Source organism: Macaca thibetana, chromosome 4 (genome assembly GCF_024542745.1).
Source record: "Macaca thibetana thibetana isolate TM-01 chromosome 4, ASM2454274v1, whole genome shotgun sequence".
Lineage (NCBI taxonomy): Eukaryota > Metazoa > Chordata > Mammalia > Primates > Cercopithecidae > Macaca > Macaca thibetana.
This window is the reverse complement of record NC_065581.1, coordinates 154,211,413-154,234,411: the sequence shown is the minus strand read 5'-3', so window position 1 is coordinate 154,234,411 and position 22,999 is coordinate 154,211,413. Positions and strand designations below refer to the sequence as shown.

Genomic DNA, 22,999 nt, shown 5'->3' with positions numbered 1-22,999 from the left:
GGTTGCAGTGAGCTGAGATTGCGCCATTGCACTCCAGCCTGGGTGACAGAGTGAGACTCCGTCTCAAAAAAAACCAAAAAAACATTAATTCCATCTGCAAAGTCTCTTTTGCTAGATCATTTAATATACACAGGCATTAATACTAGAGATTAGGGCATGGAAATCTTTGGGGCTATTTTTAATCTACTACAGTAAGTATTTTATTGAGAAAAAGAATTTTGAAGTGCTTAAGGATAAAGGAACAATTCCACATATTCCAGATGTAATTTTGCTCCTTTCCCACTTGAGAAAGATTATTGGAATTCAGCTGTATTCGTTATTTTATTATGGCAGTAAACTAAATCTGTGCTAATTTATATTTTTTAAGTAAATTGTTCACACTCTTTGATACTTTGTTACAGGTTGAGCTGTGTAAAACTGCCAATATTTGATTGTTTCCAACTACAAAAAACAGCAATTTCCTGTAGTTTAACCTAGTCCCAGTAAGTTACATACCTCATGTTAATTACATCTCACAATTGGTGGAGATAAAATTATTTTAACAGATTAGAGAGCTAATGTTCTAGGATGAATAATTTTTTCTTTTCTTTTTTTTTTTTTTCCAAGTTCTGGCTCTATCACCCAGGCTCTAGTGTAGTGGCACAATCTGGGCTCACTGCAACCTCCGCTTCCTGGGCTTAAGCCATCCTCCCACCTCAGCCTCCCTAGTAGCTGGGACTACAGGGGTGTGCGACCACACCCAGCTTATTTTTGTATTTTTTGTAGAGATGGCGTTTTGCCATGTTGCCCAGGCTGGTCTCAAACTCGTGAATTCAAGTGATCCTCCTGCCTTGACAAAGTACTATAATTACAGGTGTGAGCCATCATGCCTGGCCCAAAGAATTTTTTTCTTCAAAAAGTTTTATATTTAATTGGAAAATGACTTACCTTGATAAAAAGCATTTTCAAATAATAAGCAGATGATTATAAGCATAATCTTCCCAATGTCTATATGACTTTTTAATTTTTTTTTTTTTTTTGAGATGGAGTCTCACTCTGTCGCCCGGGCTGGAGTGCAGTGGCACAATCTCAGCTCACTGCAAGCTCCACCTCCCGGGTTTATGCCATTCTCCTGCCTCAGCCTCCTGTGTAGCTGGGACTACAGGCGCCCGCCACCTTGCCCGGCTAGTTTTTTGTATTTTTTTAGTGGAGACGGGGTTTCACCATGTTAGCCAGGATGGTCTTGATCTCCTGACCTCGTGATCCGCCCGTCTCGGCCTCCCAAAGTGCTGGGATTACAGGCTTGAGCCACCGCGCCCGGCCAAAAAAACAGACACCTTATTGGTAAACTGTTTGGACCAGGAAGACTAACACGTACTACAAATGCCCACTGGAAAACATGGGCTTTGGAATTCCTTAAGTGTCGTGTTCCTTATTGCAAATATTTCTGGAAGCAACACTCATGTACTGTTTCAACAGGGATTGGTTTTTCTGGAGCATAAAGCTTCTAAGCCTCATGGCTTCTGCACCCATCCAAAATGATCTAGTTTCTTTACCCCTCAGCTGACACTTGGGAGGCTGGAATAAAGACTCCTGCAGAAATAAGTCTCATGCTGCTGTGTTGCTGTGCTGTCCTTTGTTCTGTATCCTGGAATACTAAGTGAGCTGGGTGCCAGATTGCGTTCCACAAGGCTTACTGGGGTCCTGTGATGGTGTCATTCCAAACCTGTAGCTATTGCTGATGTTTAGGCAGAGAAGGCATTGAGGCATTGCCATTTTCTACCTCTGGACTTCTTTTACATAAAGAGGGAAATTAGCTGCTCTCTTTGTTAGGTCACTCTGTAATAGCCAAACATAATACTAATTGATACATATGTATTTTATTTTTTTATTTTTTGAGACAGTCTTCACTCTGTCGCCGAGACTGGAGGGCGGTGGCACGATCTCAGCTCAGTGCAACTTCTGCCTCCTGGGTTCAAGCAATTCTCCTGCCTCAGCCTCCCATGTAGCTGGAATTACAGGCGTGAACCACCATGCCTGGCTAATTTTTTGTATTTTTAGGAAAGACAGGGTTTCGCCATGTTGGCCAGGCTGGTCTCCAATTCCTGACCTCAAGTGATCCACCTGCCTTGGCCTCCCAAAGTGCTGGGATTACAGGCATAAGCCACCGCACCCGGCCTGATACATATGTATTTTAGAAAACATGAAAAATATTAAAGAGTAGGCCAGGCACGGTGGCTCATGCCTGTAATCCCAGCACTTTGGGAGGCCAAAGCAGGAGGACTGCTTAAACTAGGAGTTCAAGACCAGCCTGGGCAAGAGAGCAAGACCTCATCTCTATTAAAAAAAGTATAAAGAAATAAAATATTCCCGAGATTTGTAATCTTGCCAAAGAAACTGATCTACACTATAGTGTAGTTCTACCTTAAGTTGAGAGGAAAATAAAATCTTAAATTCTGATGAAAACATACGTGTTAAGCTCCTTACCTATTTATAAGTGTTTCAAATTTAGTAAAATAGTCTTATTTTTTAACTATATAATATTTTGTGAGACTAGAATTTCATTTATGAATTTCTTTGCCATTAATTGCCTTAGTAACTCACTAGGATTACCTAAAAGCTAATGTTAGAACCAGAATCCCTGCATAGTTATCACACTAAGTACTACTTTTTAAAAAAATTAATATTATTTTTAAAAAATAGAGAAGGGGTTTTGCCAGTTGCCTAGGCTGGTCTTGAGCTCCCGGGCTCAAGCCGTCTGCCTGCCTCGGCCTCCCACTAAGTACTACTTTTGACACTAAATACAGTGGATTGCTTTTGTTGACAAATAATACTTTTCAATTTAGAAGGATCATATTGTTGCCTGGGCGCGGTGGCTCACGCCTGTAATCCCAACACTTTGGGAGGTCGAGGTCGAGGTAGGCAGATTCCTTGAGGCCAGGAGTTCGAGACCAGCCTGGACAACATGGCAAAACCCCATCTCTACAAAAAATATAAAAATTAGCTGGGTGTGGTGTTGCACACCTGTAGTTGCAGCTACTCAGGAGGCTGAGGTAGGAGGACCACCTGAGCCCAGGGAAGTCAAGGCTGCAATGAGCTGTGACTATACCACTACATTCCAGCCTGGGCAATAGAGCAAAACCCTGTCTCAAAAAAAAAAAAAAAAAAAAGACTGTATTGTTAAGGTGCATCATGGAGAATTATTCCTTAAGCCCATTACAAAATAGGTTTGCGGCTGGGCACGGTGGCTCACACCTGTAATCCCAGCACTTTGGGAGGTCAAGGCAGGTGGATCATGAGGTCAGGAGATCGAGACCATCCTGGCTAACAACGTGAAACCCCGTCTATACTACAAATACAAAAACATTAGCCAGGCGTGGTGATACACGCCTGTAGTCCCAGCTACTTGGGAGGCTGAGGCAGGAAAATCGCTTGAACCCAGGAGGTGGAGGTTGCAGTGAGCCAAGATCGTGCCACTGCACTCTAACCTGGGCAACAGAGCGAGACTCTGTCTCAAAATGTTTGCAAGTTCACTTATTTATTCATTATGTACTGCATGGCAGATCATAAATTTATGGACAGCCAGCTCAGTGAAACTATTGACGATATATACTTTTCTATTCGTATAGCAGCAGTTTTTAATTTTTTAGAATCTGTTTTTATTTCCTCTTGTTCCAACAGCTTAAGTGAAAATATTCAACTTTCCTAATATGTCTAAGGTTTACATGGAATTATCTTCCAGAAATGTTTGTATTGATTTTGGAGATGAATTTGCTACATTTTATGACTTTGACCATTATTTCCTTGTGGAATGAGAAAATGCTGTTTATAAAATTGTCTACAAGTACATTTTACTTTATTAATACAGCACAAAGTAAATATACACCTTTGTTAATGTCAATTTGTAGCTGGTAGTTACTGATAGTACATGGGTTCAAGGCAGCCATACACCTGCTTTTTTTTTTTTTTTTGAGACAGTCTCACACTGTCACCAAGGTTGGACTGCAGTGGCACGATCTCTGCTCACTGCAACCTCCGCCTCCCAGGCTAAAGTGATCCTCCTACCATAGCCTCCCAAGTGGCTGGAACCACAGGCACATGCCACGACACCCAGCTAATGTTTTGTATTTTTTGGTAGAGACAGGGTTGCACCATGTTGCTCAGGCTGGTTTTGAATTCCTGAGCTTAGGAGATCCACCTGCCTCGGCCTTCCAGTGCTGGGATTACAGGGGTGATCCACGGAGCCCGGCCATACTTGTGTATCATTAATAAGAAGGTCAAAATAGTAGAGGTTCTACTTTTCTCAGATCCAAAATAAGATCTCTTTTACTATCAAGTCTTGAAAATTTCATTTTGTACTCATATTTCATGCTCCCATTTGGGCACTGTATTATTTTCCACTATTGCTGTTAACAAATCACCACAAACTTAGTGGCTTAAACCAACATCAATTTATTATCTTACAGTTCTGGAGGTCAAATTCTTAGTTCAAGGCTGGGCGTGGTGGCTAACGCCTGTAATCCCAGCACTTTGGGAGGCCAAGGCAGGCAGATCACTTGAGGTCAGGAGTGTGAGACCGGCCTGGCCAACATGGTGAAACCCCATCTCTACTAAAAATACAAAAAAATTTAGCCGGGCATGGTTGTCCATTTCTGTAATCCTAGCTACTTGGGAGGCTGAGGTGGGAGGATTGCTTGAACCCAGGAGGCAGAGGTTGCAGTGAGCTGAGATCATGCCATTGCACACTCCAGCCTAGGCAACAGAGCAAGACTCCATCTCAAAAAAAAAAAAAAAAAAAAAAAAAAAAAGTTTGAGTCTTATGGGGCTAAAATCAAGATGTTAGTAGGGCTCCAGGCAGCTCCAGGAGAGAATCTCTTTCCTTGCTTTTTCCAGGTTCTAGAGGCTGCCTGAATTCCTTGGTTTATAGCTCCTTCCTCCATATTCAAAGCCAGCTGCATTACCTCTTATCTCTCTCACTCCGACCTCTGCTTCCATTATCACATTTCCTTCTCTGACTCTTAAACTTCTACCTCCCTCTTATAAAGTCCATTGTCATTAGATTGGTGCTCATCTGGAAAATCCAGGATAATCTCCCTATTTTGAAGAATCTTAGCCCGTCCTGCTGCAGCCTCCTGGGTGGCTGGGGTTACAGGCTTCTGCTAGCATGCTCGGCTGATTTTTGCATTTTTGGTGGAGGCGGGGTTTCATCATGTTGACCAGGCTGGTCTTGGACTCCTGACCTCAGGAGATCTGCCTGCCTCAGCCTCCCAAAGTGCTAGGGACCATGTACTTTCTTATAGGGGGTGCTGCTCTAGTATTTGTTTGCATTAGCTTCTTTCCAAAGAATTTGTCAAGAATAACTTGACCTATATTTAGATTTATAAAATATAATATTTTCTATACTTTTACTCAGCTGTATCGTACATTTTTTAAAATGGTGATTAGTAATTGTGTACTGTTAAATACTAATTTTTTCATGAGAGGCCAGTCCAAATTACATGTATATATCAAAACAACTACAATTTAAGGATAAATGAAATACAATTGTATTAACTTATCTTACAACATGTTACTGAAAAGTTATTAAGGGGAGAATGATAGGGACCATGCCATTCACAAATTATTTTCACGAAAACAATTACTTGAATTAATCAATTTAAGTGTGTGACACTTCTGAATATTTTGTTCATGTCATTCATTTGCTATGCAAATTCTTCACTGTGCAGTGTACTCCTATTTGTATTCTGATAATAATGAGTGGTTAATAAAGTTTTACTGAAAAAAAAAAGATTCTTAGCCGGGTGCAGTGCAGGCTTTGGGGGGCCGAGGCAGGTGGATCACAAGGTCAGGAATTTGAGACCAGCCTGGCCAATATGATGAAACCCCGTCTCTACTAAAAATACAAAAATTAGCCAGGCGTTGTGGTGGGCACCTGCAGTCTCAGCTACTAGGGAGGCTGAGGCAGGAGAATCGCTTGAATCTGGGAGGCAGAGGTTGCTGTGAGCCGAGATCACACCACTGCACACTGTCGCCTGGGCGACAGAGTGAGACTCCATCTCAAAAAAAAAAAAAAAATCCTCAATAACATCTGCAAAATCTCACTAACATCACCACCATTCTTGCCACTTAACAGCAGACATCACAAACTTTTCCAAAAAACTGAAGAGGAGGGAACACATCCCATCTCAATCTATTAGGCCGGTACTAATCCAATACCGAAGCCAAACAAAGATTCCCACTAGAAAACTACAGGCCAATATGATGAATATAGACACAAAAATCCTCAGCAAAATATCAACAGAACGAACGCACCAACATATAAAAAGGATCATACACCATGACCAAATAGGATTGATTCCAGGAATGTAAGGTTGGTTGGACATATGAAAATCAGTGTAATATAAAATGTTAATAGAATAAAGGACAAAACCACATGATCATCTCAATAGATGCAGAAAAAGTACACACAAAATCCAACACACTTGCATGATAAAAAGCATAAAAAGCATTCAACAAACTAGGCAAATAAGTCAGGCTGGGTGCTGTGGCTTACGTATATAATCCCAACACTTTGAGAGGCTGAGGCAAGGGGATTGCTTGAGCCCAGCAGTTTGAGATTAGCCTGGGCAACGTGAGACCCCATCTCTACAAAAAGTTTAAGAATTAGCAAGGTGTTAATTCTTAAATTTTTGGGCTGTGAGACCACAGGCATGGTGGTGCATGCCTGTGGTCTCAGCTACTCAGAAGGCTGAGGTGAGAGGACCGCTTGAGCGCAGGTCAAGGCTGCAGTGAGCTGTGTTCACACCACTGCACTCCAGTCTGGGCGACAAAGGGAGACCCTATCTCAAAAAAAAAAAAAAAAAAAAAAAAAAAAAAAAGAAAAAGAAAAGAAAAATCCAAGCTGCCTTTGTTGCAGAAATTGAGAAATTGACCCTAAAATTCATATGGAAATTCAATCTTGCAAAAGAGCAAAATCATAGAAGTCACATTTCTTAGTTTCAAAACTTACTACAATGCTATATGGTAATCAAAGTTGTGGAACTAGCATAATGAAAACCAGAGAGATCAATTAAATAGAATTGTGGGTCCAGAAATAAACCCTTACAATTATGGTCAATTGATATTGCAAAAGGATGCTAAGACAATTCAATGGAGAAAGAATAATCTTTTCAACAAATGATGCTGGGACAACTGGATATCCACGTACAAAAGAATAAAGTTGAACCCCTATCTCACACCATATATCAAAATTAAAATGGACCAAAGGCTTAAATATAAGAGCTACAATTAAAAATGTTTGAAAGAAGACATGGGGCAAATCTTTGTGATGTTGGAATAGGGAATGGCTTCTTAGACACAATACCATAGGCACAGGCAACAAAAGGAAAAAATGGATACGCTGCACAAGCAACAAAAGAAAAAAAATAGGTAAACTGGGCTTGAACAAAGTTCAAAAGATCTGTGCTCAAAAGGACATTAACAAGAGAATGAAAAAACCTACTAAATTGGAGAAAATATTTGTAAATTATATATCAGGTAAGGGACTTATATCTAGAATACATGAGAAAATATTAGAACTCAACAATAAAAGGACAACCCAATTTAAAAACTGGGCAAAAGATTTGGATAGGCATTTTCCCAAAGAAGATATAAAAATGGGTAATCAATCAGCACATGAAAACATGCTCACCATTATTTGCCATCAGGGAAATGAAAATCACAATGAGACAGCACTCATATCCATTAGGATGGCTTAATAAAACAGATGGACAATGCTAAGTTTAGGTGAGGAGTGGAGAAATTGGAACTTTTGGTAGATAGAATAATGCTTCCTTCAACTCCCAGCCCAAAGATGTTGAGAACCCCAAGTATCTGTGAATATGTTACTTTACATGCCCAGAAGGAATTTGCTATACAATTAAGGATCTTCAGATTATCATGGATTATCCAGGTGATGCCCATGTAATCACAAGCGTTTTATTAAGAGGGAGTTAGAAGTGTCAGAGCATCACAGAAAAAGATGTGACAATGGAAGCAGAAGTTCAACTGATGACCTCTGAAGATGGAGAAATGCCAAAATATGCAGACAGTCTCTAGAAGCTGGAAAAAGCCAAGAAACCTATTCTACCCTGAAGCCTCCAGGTGGAAGGTAGTCCTACTGACTTCTTCGATTTATTTTATTTATTTATTTATTTACTTACTTACTTAAGAGACGGAGTCTCACTCTGTTGTCCAGGCTGGAGTACAGTGGTGCGATCTCGGCTTATCACAACCTCCACCTCCCGCGTTCAAGTGATTCTCCTGCCCCAGCCTCCCAAGTAGCTGGGACTACAGGTGTGCCACCACAGCTGGCTAATTTTTTGTATTTTTAGTAGAGATGGAGTTTCACCATGTTAGCCAGGATAGTCTTGATGTCCTGACCTCGTGATCCGCCCACCTCAGCCTCCGAAAGTGCTGGGATTACAGGCATGAGCCACGGCTCCTGGCCTTTGTTTTAGACCTGCAAAACTATTTGACTTCTGACTTCTTGAAGAATAAAATAATAAATGTGTGGTAATTTGTTACAACAGAAATGGGAAACTAATACCAAACCCTCTTACATTGCTCATGGGAAATGTAAGTGGTGCAGGTGCTTTGGAAAACAGTTTACCAGTGCCTCAAAATGTTACACTTAAGAGTTAGCATATGACCCAGCAATTTTACTCCTAGAGAACTGAAAACATATGTCCACACAAAATTTGGAAAATAATATTCAAAGCAGCTGGGTGGGGTGGCACGCGCTTGTGGTCCCAGCTACTTGGGAGGCTGAGGCACTAGAATAGCTTGAACCCGGGAGACGGAGGTTGCAGTAAGCTGAGATTGCACCACCGCACTCCAGCTTGTGTGACAGAGCGAGACTGTCTCAGAAACAAAACAAAGCAAAGCAAAACAAAAAAACACAAAGCAGCATAATCCACAGTAGCCAAAAAATGGGAACCACTCAAATGTACATAAGCTGGCCGGGCACAGTAGCTCACGCCTGTATTCCTAGCACTTTGAGAGGCTGAGGCGGGTGGATTACCTGAGCTCAGGAGTTCAGGTAAGACCAGCCTGGCCAACATGGTGAAACCTTGTCTCTACTAAAAAATACAAAAATTAGCAAGGTGTGGTGGTGCGTGCATGTAATCCCAGCTACTTGGGAGACTGAGGCAGGAGAACTGCTTGAACCTGGGAGGTGGTGGGTGCAGTGAGCCAAGATCGCACCACTGCACTTCAGCCTGGGCGACAGAGCAAGACTACGTCGGAAAAAAAAAAAAAGTACCTAGGTTGACGAACAGATAAAGAAAATGTGGTATATCCATACAAAGCAATATTATTCAGTGCTAACAAAATGGAAGTACTGATCCACGCTACAACATGTATGAACCTCAAAAACAGATAGTGAAAGAAGTCAGACACAAAAGGCCATACGTTGCACGAATTCATTTATGTATGTTCAGAATACGCAAATCCACCGAACATAAAGTAGATTATTGGTTGCCAAGGGCTCGCAGGAGGGGGAAGTGGGGCTTGGACCGCTACTGGGTTTGTGTGTCGAGGGGGTTCTTTTTGAGGTGATTAAATATTCTGGAATTAGTGGTGATGTTTGCACACCTTTGTGAATACACGAAAAACCAATGAATTGTACACTTTAAAGGGGTAAATTTTATGGTATGTGAATTATGTGGTAACTTAAAAACTGGGGAAAAAATCACGATCAGCAGTACCTTTTCTGCACATATTTTATGTACTGGGCAACCGTGATAGACAAACCCTGTCACGCTGATCGCACAGTTGTCAATAGTGCCCATTTCACATTAATGTTTTTAGTGATTATGTGAGTACCTACCGTGCAATCAACCTTTCTAGCATCCTGGGATTCCCTGAAGAATAAAATCTGGCTTCTGAATACCTGACTCCAAGTATACAACTAGCGTGTACATCAAACTGTGAGAGTCTATGTTACTTTTTTTTTTTTTTTGAGAAGGAGTCTCGCTCTGTCGCCCAGGCCGGATTTTGCAGTGGCGCGATCTCGGCTCACTGCAACCTCCCCCTCCCGGGTTCAAGCAATTCTCCCTGCCTCAGCCTCCCGAGTAGCTGGGGTTACAGGCGCCCGCCACCACGACCGGCTAATTTTTGTATTTTTAGTAGAGACGGGGTTTCGCCATGTTGGCCAGGCTGGTCTCGAACTCCTGGTATCAGGTGATCCGCCCGTCTAGGCCTCCCAAAATCCTGGAATTACAGGCGTGAGCCACCACACCCGGCCAATGTTACTTAAAAGTATTACCTCGCACCTGTAATTCCGGGAAAGAGCCAGGGCAAAAATCCGTAACCAAGGGAACAGGGCGCGATTCCAATCAAAATGGCCGCCAACACCTCCAGGCACCGTCGGCGAGGGCGTCCCCGGAAGTGGCGTTGCGCTCAGCTTCCGGTTCTGCCTGTTCCGGCGCACGTAATCCCCGGGTGCACGTGCATCCACTTAGTTAAGAGTTGCAGGGAGCAGTAGCGATGGACACTCTAGATCGAGTTGTGTAAGTTCGCTGGTTCTCCGCCCCGGGGAACGTTGGGGTGAAAGGGTCCCGTGATGAGGGTGGTATTGTCTCGGCCTCTCACTCTTCCTGGTTACCCCTCTTCTTGCCTGGGTGGGAGCCGATGGATCACCAGCCGGGGTTTTCCTCAGCGCGAGCTACTTGCCAGGAGACAGTGGGGAAGCTCTCAGGTGGGAGTCGCGGGATGGGATGTGGGATTGAAGCGTTGGCCGCTTTTATCCTAGTCAGTTGAAAAACATCTGACTTCCGAAGTATGAGACAGATTAGTTAGAGTGGGGTTAAGAGCACAGCCCTCGGAATCCGACAGATCTGGGTGACAGTCTGGCGTGTTCACTTAAAGCTTTGTGACTTTGGGTCTTTAAATGTCTCTAAATCTCAGTTTACTCTGTAAAATAGCACTCATCATAGTCATACTTCTTAGAGCTGTGAGGGTTAGTTTTGCGAATGTATGTAGAGCCTTTGCTGCAGCACGTAGAAATGTTCATTAGTTTTGGGTTTTTTTTCTTTCCGACTTTGTACACTCCTCTGAGTTATCCTTGAATAATACCTGTTTTAAATTTGTTCAAGAATATTTATTGTGCTAAACAGCCCTGCTGTTATTTGCTGTGGTTTTCTTGCTATTTACGTAGGTTAGTATGTATCCAAAACGACAGTTTTAGTCATTCAGAGATTTTGCACACCTGCTATGCCTCTAGCTGTTTGGACTACAAAGAAGAGTCGTTTACTAGGTATTGGGACTAGTTTACACATTAATTGGGAGCCAGGCAGCTAATAAAACATGTTAATCGCTATTTGCATTTGTTGCTGTTTAATGAGTTACAGAAGATAGAATAATTTGTATCTTTATCAACCAGTAAATGATTAGAAGCTTTATATGTGACATTATCTCTGGAGGAGGATTTTTAAAATCTACATGGGAAACTAAAGTGCATGTATAGTCTCTTTCTTCCCAAAGTGTCCATGGGACTGGACGAGGGAGGGTCATAATTGTTTGGGAGGAGAATTCTTTCAGTAGATGACAGAGAACTGTCTGAAAAATCAGGGCGCTCATTGTAGAGGAAGCAGAGGTGAAGCCCCTTTTTTGAACAGAAATGTATAAAAATACGCCTTTCCTACTGTCACATCATAAAGTCAGAATAATGAATTTATTTTCCCTTAATAGTTTACAGGGTAATTGGTCTACATGAATTTTTAAATCTGGCTTAAAAAACATTTTTTTTTTTGAGACAGGGTATGGCTCTGACACCCAGGCTGGAGTGCAGTAGCCCGATCACAGCTCACTGCAGCCTCGACCTCCCCGGAATCAAGCAGCCCTCCTACCTCAGCCTGCGGTGTAACTGGGACTATAGGCATGCACCACCACAGCTAATTTTTGTATTTTTTTTGTACAGACAGGGTTTTGCGATGTTGCCCAGGCTGGTCTTGAACTTCTGGGCTCAGTGATCCGTCCATCTTGGCCTCCTAGAGTGTTTTTATTACAGGCTGTGGCCGCCCAGCCCTAGCTCATTTTGAAAATTGGCCTGTTTACTTGCTGTGTGATCTTGGGCACATTACCTGTCTGTTCAGTTGCCTCATTTGTAAAGTGAAGATAAGAATTGTAACTTGCCGGGTGTGGAGGCTCACACCTGTAATCCCAGCACTTTTGGAGGCTGAGGCGGGCGGATCACGAGGTCAAGAGGTCGAGACCATCCTGGGCTAACACGGTGAAACCCTGCCTCTACTAAAAATACAAAAAATTAGCCGGGCATGGTGGCGGGCGCCTGCAGTAGAATGGCGTGAACCCGGGAGGCGGAGCTTGCAGTGAGCTGAGGTCGCGCCACTGCACTCCAACCTGGGAGACAGAGAGACTCGTCTCAAAAAAAATAAATAAATAAAAAAGAATTGTAACTCTCAGGATTGTGGTGAAGATTAAGCCTTAATAGAGTGACTCCAGGTAAACATCAACCTTATTATTCCCCATTGTTGGCAATAATATGACATTCTCAGCAATGATTTTGGAGTGCAACAGTGTATACTTCCTGGCAGGCATTGTGGTCTTAAACCTAAAAGAAAGGTAAGCAGTCATTAGTCTCATGTTTAGTAAATGCCCACAGGTTGATCAGCAGTTGATGCTCAATTCTTTGTATTAGGGTACAGGATACAGTTTGACTACTTAAGGCTTGAAGAAAAAAGAAGAGTAAAAATAGCGACAGTATTTACTTGAGCCTTTTATTTTTTACTTAAAAAAAGATTTGAAAAAGCAGTAGTAAAAGAATGGTGGAAATATAAAAATGAAAGCTTTTTTTTAAAAAGCTAACAAAACACTTTTTTAACAATCATAAGGAAATATCTTTTACTGATATCTCCCAAAAAAGTGAGATTTTGGCTGGGCCTTGTGACTCACACCTGTAATCCCAGCACTTTGGGAGGCCGAGGCAGGCAGATCACCTGAGGTCAGTAGTTCGAGAATAGCCTGACCAACATGGTGAAACCCTGTCTCTGCTAAAAATACAAAAATCACCCAGCTGTGGTGGTGTGTGCCTGTAATCCTAGCTACTTAGGAGGCTGAGGCAGGAGAATTGCTTGAACCCGGGAGATGGAGGTTGCAGTGAGCCAAGATTGTGCCATTGCGTCCAGATTGTGTCCAGCCTGGGCAAGAGTGAGATTCCATCTCAAAAAAAAAAAAAAGTGAGATTTTGTTTAAGGGTGGAGTCCTAAATGACAAATGTGTTTTTAAGAATTTGCATATTAGTTAAGTCATGCCTTTGCAATGTGAGGAAAATGTTTAAATAGTTATGAATTGTGCTTTTCTGAACAGAAAGCCCAAAACGAAAAGAGCCAAGAGATTCCTTGAGAAGAGAGAACCGAAACTCAATGAAAATATTAAAAATGCCATGCTGATTAAAGGGGGAAATGCAAATGCAACAGTGACACAAGTACTTAAAGATGTGGTGAGTATATATACTTAATCTTTAAAAGGTATTGAAGTCATTTTGGAATTTTCAGCATGCTAGGTTGGGCTGCCGGAGAAATACATAGATAAGCTTGCCTTACCATAAGAACTACTAATCTTAGAGAAGAGCTAAAGTTAGGGGGTTCTTTACCCTGCGAGGCACCAACTACTAGTTTTTCTTAAAGCAACTAGTTCTGTTAGTAAATTTTATTATTATCTTTTAGGAGCACAGATGGGTCTGGTAGGGTGAAGGTCTCCCTTAGTAAATTTAAGCTGTTTTCAATTACTAGAATTTGGCTTACTCACATTTTAGGAAAAAATTTAATTTGTAAAGAGAAATAACTGCATATTGCTATATATTTAGTCATTCAACAACACCAGTTACTGTGCCTCTGCTGGGAGTTAATAGGTGAGACACAGTTCTTTCAGTGAGCTTAGAGAGATAGACATGTAAAAAGTTCTCACATTGTGCTGTGTTGGAGGCATGGACAGGGTAGGGTGGGAAACAGTTAAAATCACATAAGGGAGGCCGGGCACAGTGGTTCACGCCTGTAATCCCAGCACTTTGGGAGGCCGAGGCAGGAGAATCACAAAGTCAGAAGTTCGAGACCAGCCTGGCCAACATGGTGAAACATGGTGAAAACTAAAAATAAAAAGATTAGCTGGGTGTGGTGGCACATGTCTGTAGTCCCAGCTACTCAGAGGCTGAGGTAGGAGAATGGTCTGAACCGGGGAGGTAGAGGTCGCAGTCAGCTGAGATCGCACCATTGCACTCCAACCTGGGTGACAAAGATTCCATCTCAAAAAAAAAAAAAAATCACATGGGGGACCCCCACACAGGGTAGGTCCCCCCAGAGATAACACTTCAGCTTCATTTTGAAGGAGAAGTTGGTGCAAGAAGTGGGAGAGAAAGAGAAGACCCTCTGAGACTGAGAAAGAAGTTTGTGCAAAAGGGAGTATGAAGGAGCGTTGATGCATTTGGAGAACTATAAATAATTGGGCATGGCCAAAGGAGAGTGGGCTAGATGAGGCTAGAAGAAGAGGCATGGGTCATATAGTAAAATGGAGTTTGACTTTTAATCTGAAAGCTCCATGTAGTCATTGAAAGATAATAAGCAAGAGAATTAAAAGGACCGCCAGTCTTTTTAATTGGCTTGACTAGAGAGGGTTGAGAGCAAATGTAGGAAACTAAACCATTGCTGCCAGCTAGGTGAAGAGCATCTGGAGTCCAGTGGTGGCAATGAAAATGAGAAATGACCAGAAAAAAATAGATGTTGAGGGTAGAAGAGTTGGGAACTAGTGAAAAGTATGACTTCCCAGGTTTTTGGCTTGAGTGCCTGATGGGCAATAATGCCAATTAGAAAATGTGTCAAGTGGAGCAGGTTTGGAGGGAAAGGTGAAAGATTCAGTTTGGGACATGTGATTTAAGTAATGAAAATAAAAGCTTTGTTTTTTCTACCTCTGTAGCCTAGTGTCCAGCCCAGTGTCTGTACATAGTAGGTACTCAATATATAGGTAATCAATGAAAGAAAGGCCAGGCGCAGTGGCTCACACCTGTAATCCCGGCACTTTGGGAGGCCGAGGCGGGCAGATCACGGGGTCCGGAGTTCAAGACAGCCTGGCTAACATGGTGAAATTCCATCTCTACTAAAAATACAAAAATTAGCCGGGCTTGGTGGTGGACGCCTGTAATCCCAGCTACTCAGGAGACTGAGGCAGGAGAGTCTGCTTGGACCTGGGAGGTGGAGATTGCAGTGAGCTGAGACCACGCCATTGCACTTACTCCAGCCTGGGCAATAGAGCAAGACTCCATCTCAAAAAAAAAGGCATAGTATGTGGAGATATCTAGTAGGTTATTTGACTAATTAGGCCTTCAGTACAGCTAATAGGTCTTTGAATTAAATCAATTAAGTAATTGAATACATTTTTGTTGTTATTGAGATGGCGTCTCACTTTGTCACCCGGGCTGAAGTGCAGTGGTGTCATCTTGGCTCACTGCAACCTCTGCCTCCCGGGTTCAGGCGATTCTCCTGCCTCTGCCTCCCGAATAGCTGGAACTACAGGCTCATGCTACCACACCCGGCTAATTTCTGTGTTCTTTTAGTACAGACAGGGTTTCACCATGTTGGCCAGGCTGGTCACAAACTCCTGGCCTGAAGTGATCTGTCTGCCTCAGCCTCCCAAAGTGCTGAGATTACAGGAGTGAGCCACCACACCTGGCGTTGAATACATTTTTAAACTTGCCAAACTCTATGCCTGATAAGCATAGTCAATTCAGATGTCTGAATGCCTTATATAGGCCCATCCCTTTTTTGAAATGTTTGTCTGAATGTCATTGTGCTGACGGGACACTGCCCCTCTCCTAGTATATCCATCAGCACAATGATCCTACATATTTAAGTAAGCTTTAAAAGCAGCACAATATTACAGATTACTACAATAATTAAAATTCATCATGATTATCAAAATTCATCTGAGTTATCAAGAAAGAAGAGGTGGCAATGTTTATTACACGGAAACAGGGAAATAGTTGGCCACGAATCATCAAAAGTTTTATACTTAAAAAGGCAGATTTTACTGTTGCATTTTCTTTGTTCACCAACTCTGATAGTTGATGAATGATTATTATACCTTATTTTTCATTGTTTCCCTCATTTACCCATTTCTCTAATGCAAGGTAGTACCTGATGACATCTTTGTTATTCTCTGTGGTAGAGCAGTACTGGCCATACGAGTAATAAGTGATTATAGGCCAGGTGTGGTGGCTGACACCTGTAATCCCAGCACTTTGGGAGGCTGAGGTGGGAGGATTGCTTAAGCCCAGTACAACAGCCTGGACAACAAAGTGAGACCCCATCTCTATAAATTAAATTTTTAAAAATAGTAAAGTACAGCCTGGACAACATGGTGAAACCCCATCTCCACTCAAAATACAAAAATTAGCTGGGTGTGGTGCATGTGTCTGTACTTGGGAGGCTGAGATGGGAGGATCACCTGAGCCCAGGAGTTTGAGGCTGCAGTCAGCTTTAATCGCACCATTACACTCCAGCCTGGGCAACAGAGTGAGACCCTGTCTCAAAATACATAAATAAAATAAAATGAATGATTATTAGTGGATGGGTAGAAGTAGGGAAAAAAATGAAGAACATTGAATAATAGGCATTTTTTAAAGAGCTGTGTTTAACCCCTGGCTAGTATTCTAGTTGTCATCATTGTGACGTTTCTGAGTTTTCTTATCTCCACACAACATCAACTTTTCCTGATAGAATTTATTTTTTCTGTTTTTATCTACTACTTTTTTTTTTTTTCCGAGACAGGGTCTCACACTATCACCAGAGCTGGAGTGCAGTGGTGCGATCAAGGCTTACCACAGCCTCAAATTCCTAGGCCCAGGTGATCCTCCCACCTCAGCCTCCCAAGTAGCTGAGACTGCGGGCATACACCGCCATGTCTGGCTAATTTTTGCAGTTTTTTGTAGAGACAGGGTTTTGCCATGTTGCCTAGGCTGGTCTCGAACTCCTGGGCTCGAGTGATCTGCCTTGTCCTCCCAAAGTGTTGGGATTACAGGCGTGAGCCACTGTACCTGGCATTGTTTCCCCAGAGAGAGACTGGACTAAGTTGAGTTTAAAGACATGAAGGAAATGGTTTAAGTTTGATAGACTATTGAAAGGGCATAGAAACTTTTAAATAGGAAAGTCTAGTCCAAGAATATTAAGTTTATGTTTCAAGTTACTGTAAGTGATGAAAAGGGAGCCAGGAAGAAGGCCTCAGGACAAGATTGAGGCCCCAGAGCAGTCTTGGAGAGTGACTGTTACGATGTTTTATTTTTATTTCTGCTTTTCAGAATGTGTTTGTTTTAAAAGCTATAAATTTTGTTTTACAGTATGCACTGAAAAAACCATATGGTGTCCTGTATAAAAAGTAAGTCATGATTTCTTTTACTGTATTTTAAATGATTTTGTTTCGTTATAAAAGTAACTACTTTATGGAAGATTTGGAAAACAAAAAAATTTTTTAAAGATACTAAAATTCCTTACAGTTATTAATATTATAATTTCTTTCTTTTGTTCTATTTTTTCATTTGTATTGAATGTCCTTGCATAGTTGTGACCATAGCATATGTATTTTATTTTGAAATACTTACAGATTTACAGAAAAGTACAAAAATAATGTGAAATTCCCATATACCCTTCACCTGGCTTCACCTAATGTTACATCTTGCATAACCATAACGCAGTGATCAAAACTAACAGATTAACACTGATTCACTAATGTTAATCAAATGACAGACATATTTGATTAGCATCAGTTTTTCTTTTTTCCTTTTTTTGAGACGGAGTCCTTTTGTCGCCCAACTGGAGTGCAGTGGCGTGATCTCTGCTCACTACAACTTCCACTCTTCTGCCTTGGCCTCCCATGTAGCTGGCATTATAGGCACATGCCACCATGCCTGGCTAATTTTTTTGTGGTTTTTTTGTTTTGTTTTGTTTTGTTTTGTTTGAGACGGAGTCTAGCTCTGTCGCCGGGCTGGAGTACAGTGGCACGATCTCAGCTTACTGCCACCTCCGATTCCCTGGTTCAAGTGATTCTCCTCCCTCAGCCTCCCGAATTGGGATTACAGGCACATGCCTTCACGCCCAGCTCATTTTTGTATTTTTAGTCAAGACGGGGTTTCGCCATGTTGGTCAGGCTGGTCTCAAACTTCTGACCTTAGGTGATCTCTGCACCTCGGCCTCCCGAAGTGCTGGGATTATAGGCGTGAGCCGCCACCACACCCGGCCCAGTTTTTTTTTCTTTCTTTTCTTTTTTTTTTTTTTCGAGACGGAGTTTCACTCTTGTTGACCAGGTTGGAGTGCAGTGGCGCGATCTGGTCTCACCGCAACTTCCGCCTCCTGGGTTCAAGCAATTCTCTTGCCTCAGCCTCCCAAGTAGCTGGGATTATGGGCATGTGCCACCATGCCCGGCTAATTTTGTATTTTTAGTAGAGACGGAATTCTCCATGTTGGTCAGGCTGGTCTCGAACTCCCAACCTCAGGTGATCCACCCATCTCAGCCTTCCAAAGTGCTGGGATTACAGGCGTGAGCCACTGCGCCCGGCTCTAGTTTTCCTTTTAATACTTTTTCTCTTGTAGCATCCCATGTTGCATTTAGTTTTCATGCCTCCTTAGTCTTCTCCAATTTGTGACAGTTCCTTAGTCTTTCCTTGTCTTTGATGACCTTGACATTTTTGACAAGTACTTGTCAGTTATTTTGTAAATTATCCCTCAATTTGGGTTTAAATTTTCTCATGAATTGGTTGAGGTTATGCATGTTTGTCAAGAACACTACAAAAATGTTGCACTTTCCTCATATATTCTTCTGGATTCTAATCCAGTGTTCTTTTTTTTTTTTTTTTTTTTTTTTGAGACTGAGTCTGGCTCTGTCGCCCAGGCTGGAGTACAGTGGCCGGATCTCAGCTCATTGCAAACTCCGCCTCCCGGGTTTACGCCATTCTCCTGCCTCAGCCTCCCGAGTAGCTGGGACCACAGGCGCTCGCCACTTCGCCCGGCTAGTTTTTTGTATTTTTTTAGTAGAGATGGGGTTTCACCGTGTTAGCCAGGATGGTCTCGATCTCCTGACCTCGTGATCCGCCCGTCTCGGCCTCCCAAAGTGCTGGGATTACAGGCTTGAGCCACCGTGCCCGGCCTAATCCAGTGTTCTTAATTTAATTGCTTAAATTGTTCTGTTTGGCAATTGGGAACCCCCCGTTTTTTTGTTTGTTTATTTGTTTGTTTTAATTTGAGACAGAGTCTCTGTCACCCAGGATAGAGTGCAGTGGTGCAATCTCAGCTCACCACAACCTCCAGCTCCTGGGTTCAAGCGATTATCCTGCCTCAGCCTCCTGAGTAACTGGGATTACAGGTGCCCACCATCACGCCCAGCGAATTTTTGTATTTTTAGTAGAGGCAGGGTTTCACCATGTTGGCCAGTCTGGTCTTGAACTTCTGACCTCAGGTAATCCACCAGCCTCAGCCTCTCAAAGTGCTGGGATTACAGACGTGAGCCACCACTCCCAGCTGGGAGCTCTTGGTGGAGTCTCGCTCTGTCGCCCAGGCTGGAGTGCAGTGGCGCAATCTTGGCTAACTGCAAGCTCCGCCTCCCGGGTTCACACCATTCTCCTGCCTCAGCCTCCCTAGTAGCTGGGACTACACAGGTGCCCACCACGCCCGGCTGATTTTTTTGTCTTTTTTTTTTTTTTTTTTTTTAGTAGCGATGGTCTCAATCTCCTGACCACGTGATCTGCCCGCCTCGGCCTCCCAAAGTTGGGAACTCTTTTAGTTTGGTTCCTATGACCTTTCAACATGCCTCCTGTTTTTGAGCACTTCCTTACTTTCTAACATCACAAAATTCTCTGGATTCATCTTGTCTTTTTCCTTACCACAGCCCTGGAATAAGCTACAGTCATCCCTCAGTATCTGTGGGCAATGGTTCCAGAAACCTCCCCTTAGATACTAAAATCTAGGTATGCTTGTCTCTTACATAAAATGGCCTAGTATTTGCATATAACCCACGCACATCCTCCTGTGTACTTTTTTTAAAAAATGCTTCCCATAAAAGTAAGTCACATATACTTTAAATCGTCTCTCGATTACTTATAATATCTAATATAATGTAATACTATGTAAATCGTTATAATGCTGTATTTTCTGGTTTATCCTGCTTTTTATTGTTCTTTCTTTTTATTTCTTGATTAACTTTTTTTTAGAGATGGGGTCTCACTGTCACCCAGGCTGGAGTGCAGTGGCATGATCATAGCTCACTGTTGTGAGCCACTGTGCCCAGCCCCCCCCACCTTTTTTTTAAAAACACACTTTCTTTGTCTATTGAATACTAGCAGTCTGTGGTTGGTCAAATCAATCCATGGATGCAGAAGGATGCGGAAGGATGCAGAATCCATATATACAGAAGACTTTATTTTCCACAAGCCTGTAAACTCCATGAAAGCAAGCATTTTGTTTGATGTAGTAGTATAGTATCACTAGCTCCTAGAATGGTGGCCTGGCATATAATTGGCATTGAATAAATATTTGAATGAATGAATATCCTTTCAATTTTTTTATCATCTGAATATAAAATTACCTTAATACATTCATTGTATATACTTATTGAGGTTATTAAAATTGCAGTCACTTTTTTTATATTCTTAGGAAAAATATTACAAGACCTTTTGAGGATCAGACATCACTGGTAAGTACAATAATCTTTATGATTTAAGAGAACATATAAGTAGTAATGATTCAGATTAATTCATTTGTACTCCAAATTTGTGATTTTTTTTAAATTAGAGGTCATCCTATGTGAGGGAATTTTGATGTAAAATGGAGAGGAAATACTTTTAAAAATATCTATAGATCTTTCTTTTCACTATGGCTGGGAAATGTGTTATTCATTGCCTGCAAATACATTGATAAAATTTTTAAAACTTGGCCGGGCGTGGTGGCTCACGCCTGTAATCCCAGAACTTTGGGAGGCCAAGCCGGGTGGATCACCTGAGATTAGGAGTTCAAGACGAGCCTGACCAATGGAGAAACCCCATCTCTACTAAAAATACAAAAAAAATTAGCCGAGCGTGGTAGCACATGCCTGTAATCCCAGCTACTCAGGAGGCTGAGGCAGGATAATCACTTGAATACGGGAGGCAGAGGTTTAAGTGAGCCAAGGTTGCGCCATTGCACTCCAGCCTGGGCAACAAGAGTGAAACTCCAGCGCCAAAAAAAAAAAAAAAAAAAAAAAAAAAAGTAAAACTTGAGTTGCATTTAAAGGACATAATGAATTTTCAAAAGGAAGTTTATTATAGACCTATTTTTATAAAGCAAGTTTGAGTTCTAAAAATATGATTCTTCCTTCCGATGCTTTTACTTTTTTTTTTCTTTTTAAGATTGGGTCTTGCTATGTTGCCCAGGCTGGTTTCAAACTCCTGAGCTCAAGCAATCCTCCTGCCTCAGTCTCCCAAGTAGATGGGACTACAGGTGTGCACCACCACAACTAGCGTGGATACTTTTAAAACAAGAAACGCTACTTGAATTATTGGTAACAGATGTCAGTTGTTTTCTTAGAGTTAATCAGATTCTTGTTTGAGTATATAGTCAACCAAAACTAAATGAAAAAACTAGGAAGTGAAATCAAAGATTGTTTATAGTAAATGGGGAATGATGAATGGATTTCAGTATGTGATGATATTAGTTTCTTCCTTAAGAAAATTAGTTTCTTCCTTAAGAGTTGGGCCAGACACAGTAGCTCACGCCTGTAATCCCAGCTCTTTGGGAGGCCAAGGCAGGAGGACTGCTTGAGCCCAGGAGTTCGAGACCAGCCTGGAAAACATAGTGAGACCCCGTCTCTATTTAAAAAAATTTTAAAAACTTAATATGATTATGTTTTCTTGATAGGAACCCATTGTTTATTTTGAAATAGGGTCTGGCTCTGCTGCCTAGGTTGGAGTGCGTTGGAATGATCTCTGCTTGCTGCAGTCTCCACCTCCCAGACTCAAGCCATTCTCCCACCTCAGAAGCGGGCACTACAGGTGCACGACACGATGCCTGGCTAATTTTTGTAGAGACAGGGCTTTGTCATATTGCCCAATCTAGTCTTAAACTCCTGAGCTCAAATGATCTGCCCGCCTTGGCCTCCTAAAGTGCTGGGATTATGGGTGTGAGCTATCGCACCCAACCAGGTACCCATTATTTGTTGTTTTTTCCTTAAGCTCATTTGACTTTTGTAATTTTTTTTCTTTTAATTAGCGAATTTAAAAGAAAGAAATTAATGATTAATTAGATTAAAATCAAATAATCTTATTGTAACTAACTGCAGTGAAAATTAAGATAGTATCGATAAAATGCATTTTACTCAGTTTTTTTCAAATTACTTTTATTTTATTTTATTTTATTTTTTTTATTTTTATTTTTTTGAGACGGAGTCTTGCTCTGTCGCCCAGGCTGGAGTGCAGTGGCGCGATCTCGGCTCACTGCAAGCTCCGCCTCCCGGGTTCACGCCATTCTCCTGCCTCAGCCTCCCGTGTAGCTGGGACTACAGGCGCCCACAACCGCGCCCGTCTAATTTTTTGTATTTTTAGTAGAGACGGGGTTTCACCGTGGTCTCGATCTCCTGACCTTGTGATCTGCCCGCCTCGGCCTCCCAAAGTGCTGGGATTACAGGCGTGAGCCACCGCGCCCGGCCTTGTCTCGTATTTTTTACAGTCATTTGTTGAAGAGATCCTGGAAGTAAAAATAAAAGATTTATCTCAGAATTCTCTGTTTCATATACCACTTAATCAAGGCCTGGCTTTGTTTTGTGATACCATAATGCTTTTAGTTGCATGACCACTTTGTGGCAGTGTTCCATAGTGAAAGCTGTAGCACTTGAGCTTTTTTAGTCTAGTGTTGATATAACAGCTTTTCTTACTCTTAAGTTTGTGACATTCCCTCTCTTTGATCTCCTATCTCCAGATATAGGATATATTTATTAGCTATCTGAATCCCAGACC

At 42.0% G+C, this 22,999-nt stretch overlaps 2 protein-coding genes across 2 annotated transcripts in view; one reads left to right on the top strand and one right to left on the bottom strand.

Annotated features, from left to right (window-relative positions):
• Positions 1-22,999, bottom strand: part of REV3L (REV3 like, DNA directed polymerase zeta catalytic subunit) — a 659,986-nt gene that overhangs the window by 156,720 nt on the left and 480,267 nt on the right. The window lies entirely within an intron of this gene.
• The window catches only part of RPF2 (ribosome production factor 2 homolog), a 44,112-nt gene continuing 31,534 nt past the window's right edge, over positions 10,422-22,999 (top strand). Inside the window, exons 1-4 of the mRNA XM_050789101.1 lie at positions 10,422-10,529; positions 13,345-13,477; positions 17,363-17,400; positions 20,667-20,706. Coding sequence (XP_050645058.1) covers positions 10,507-10,529; positions 13,345-13,477; positions 17,363-17,400; positions 20,667-20,706 — 234 coding nt within the window. The 5' untranslated portion in view covers positions 10,422-10,506. The remainder of the gene's footprint in view (positions 10,530-13,344; positions 13,478-17,362; positions 17,401-20,666; positions 20,707-22,999) is intronic.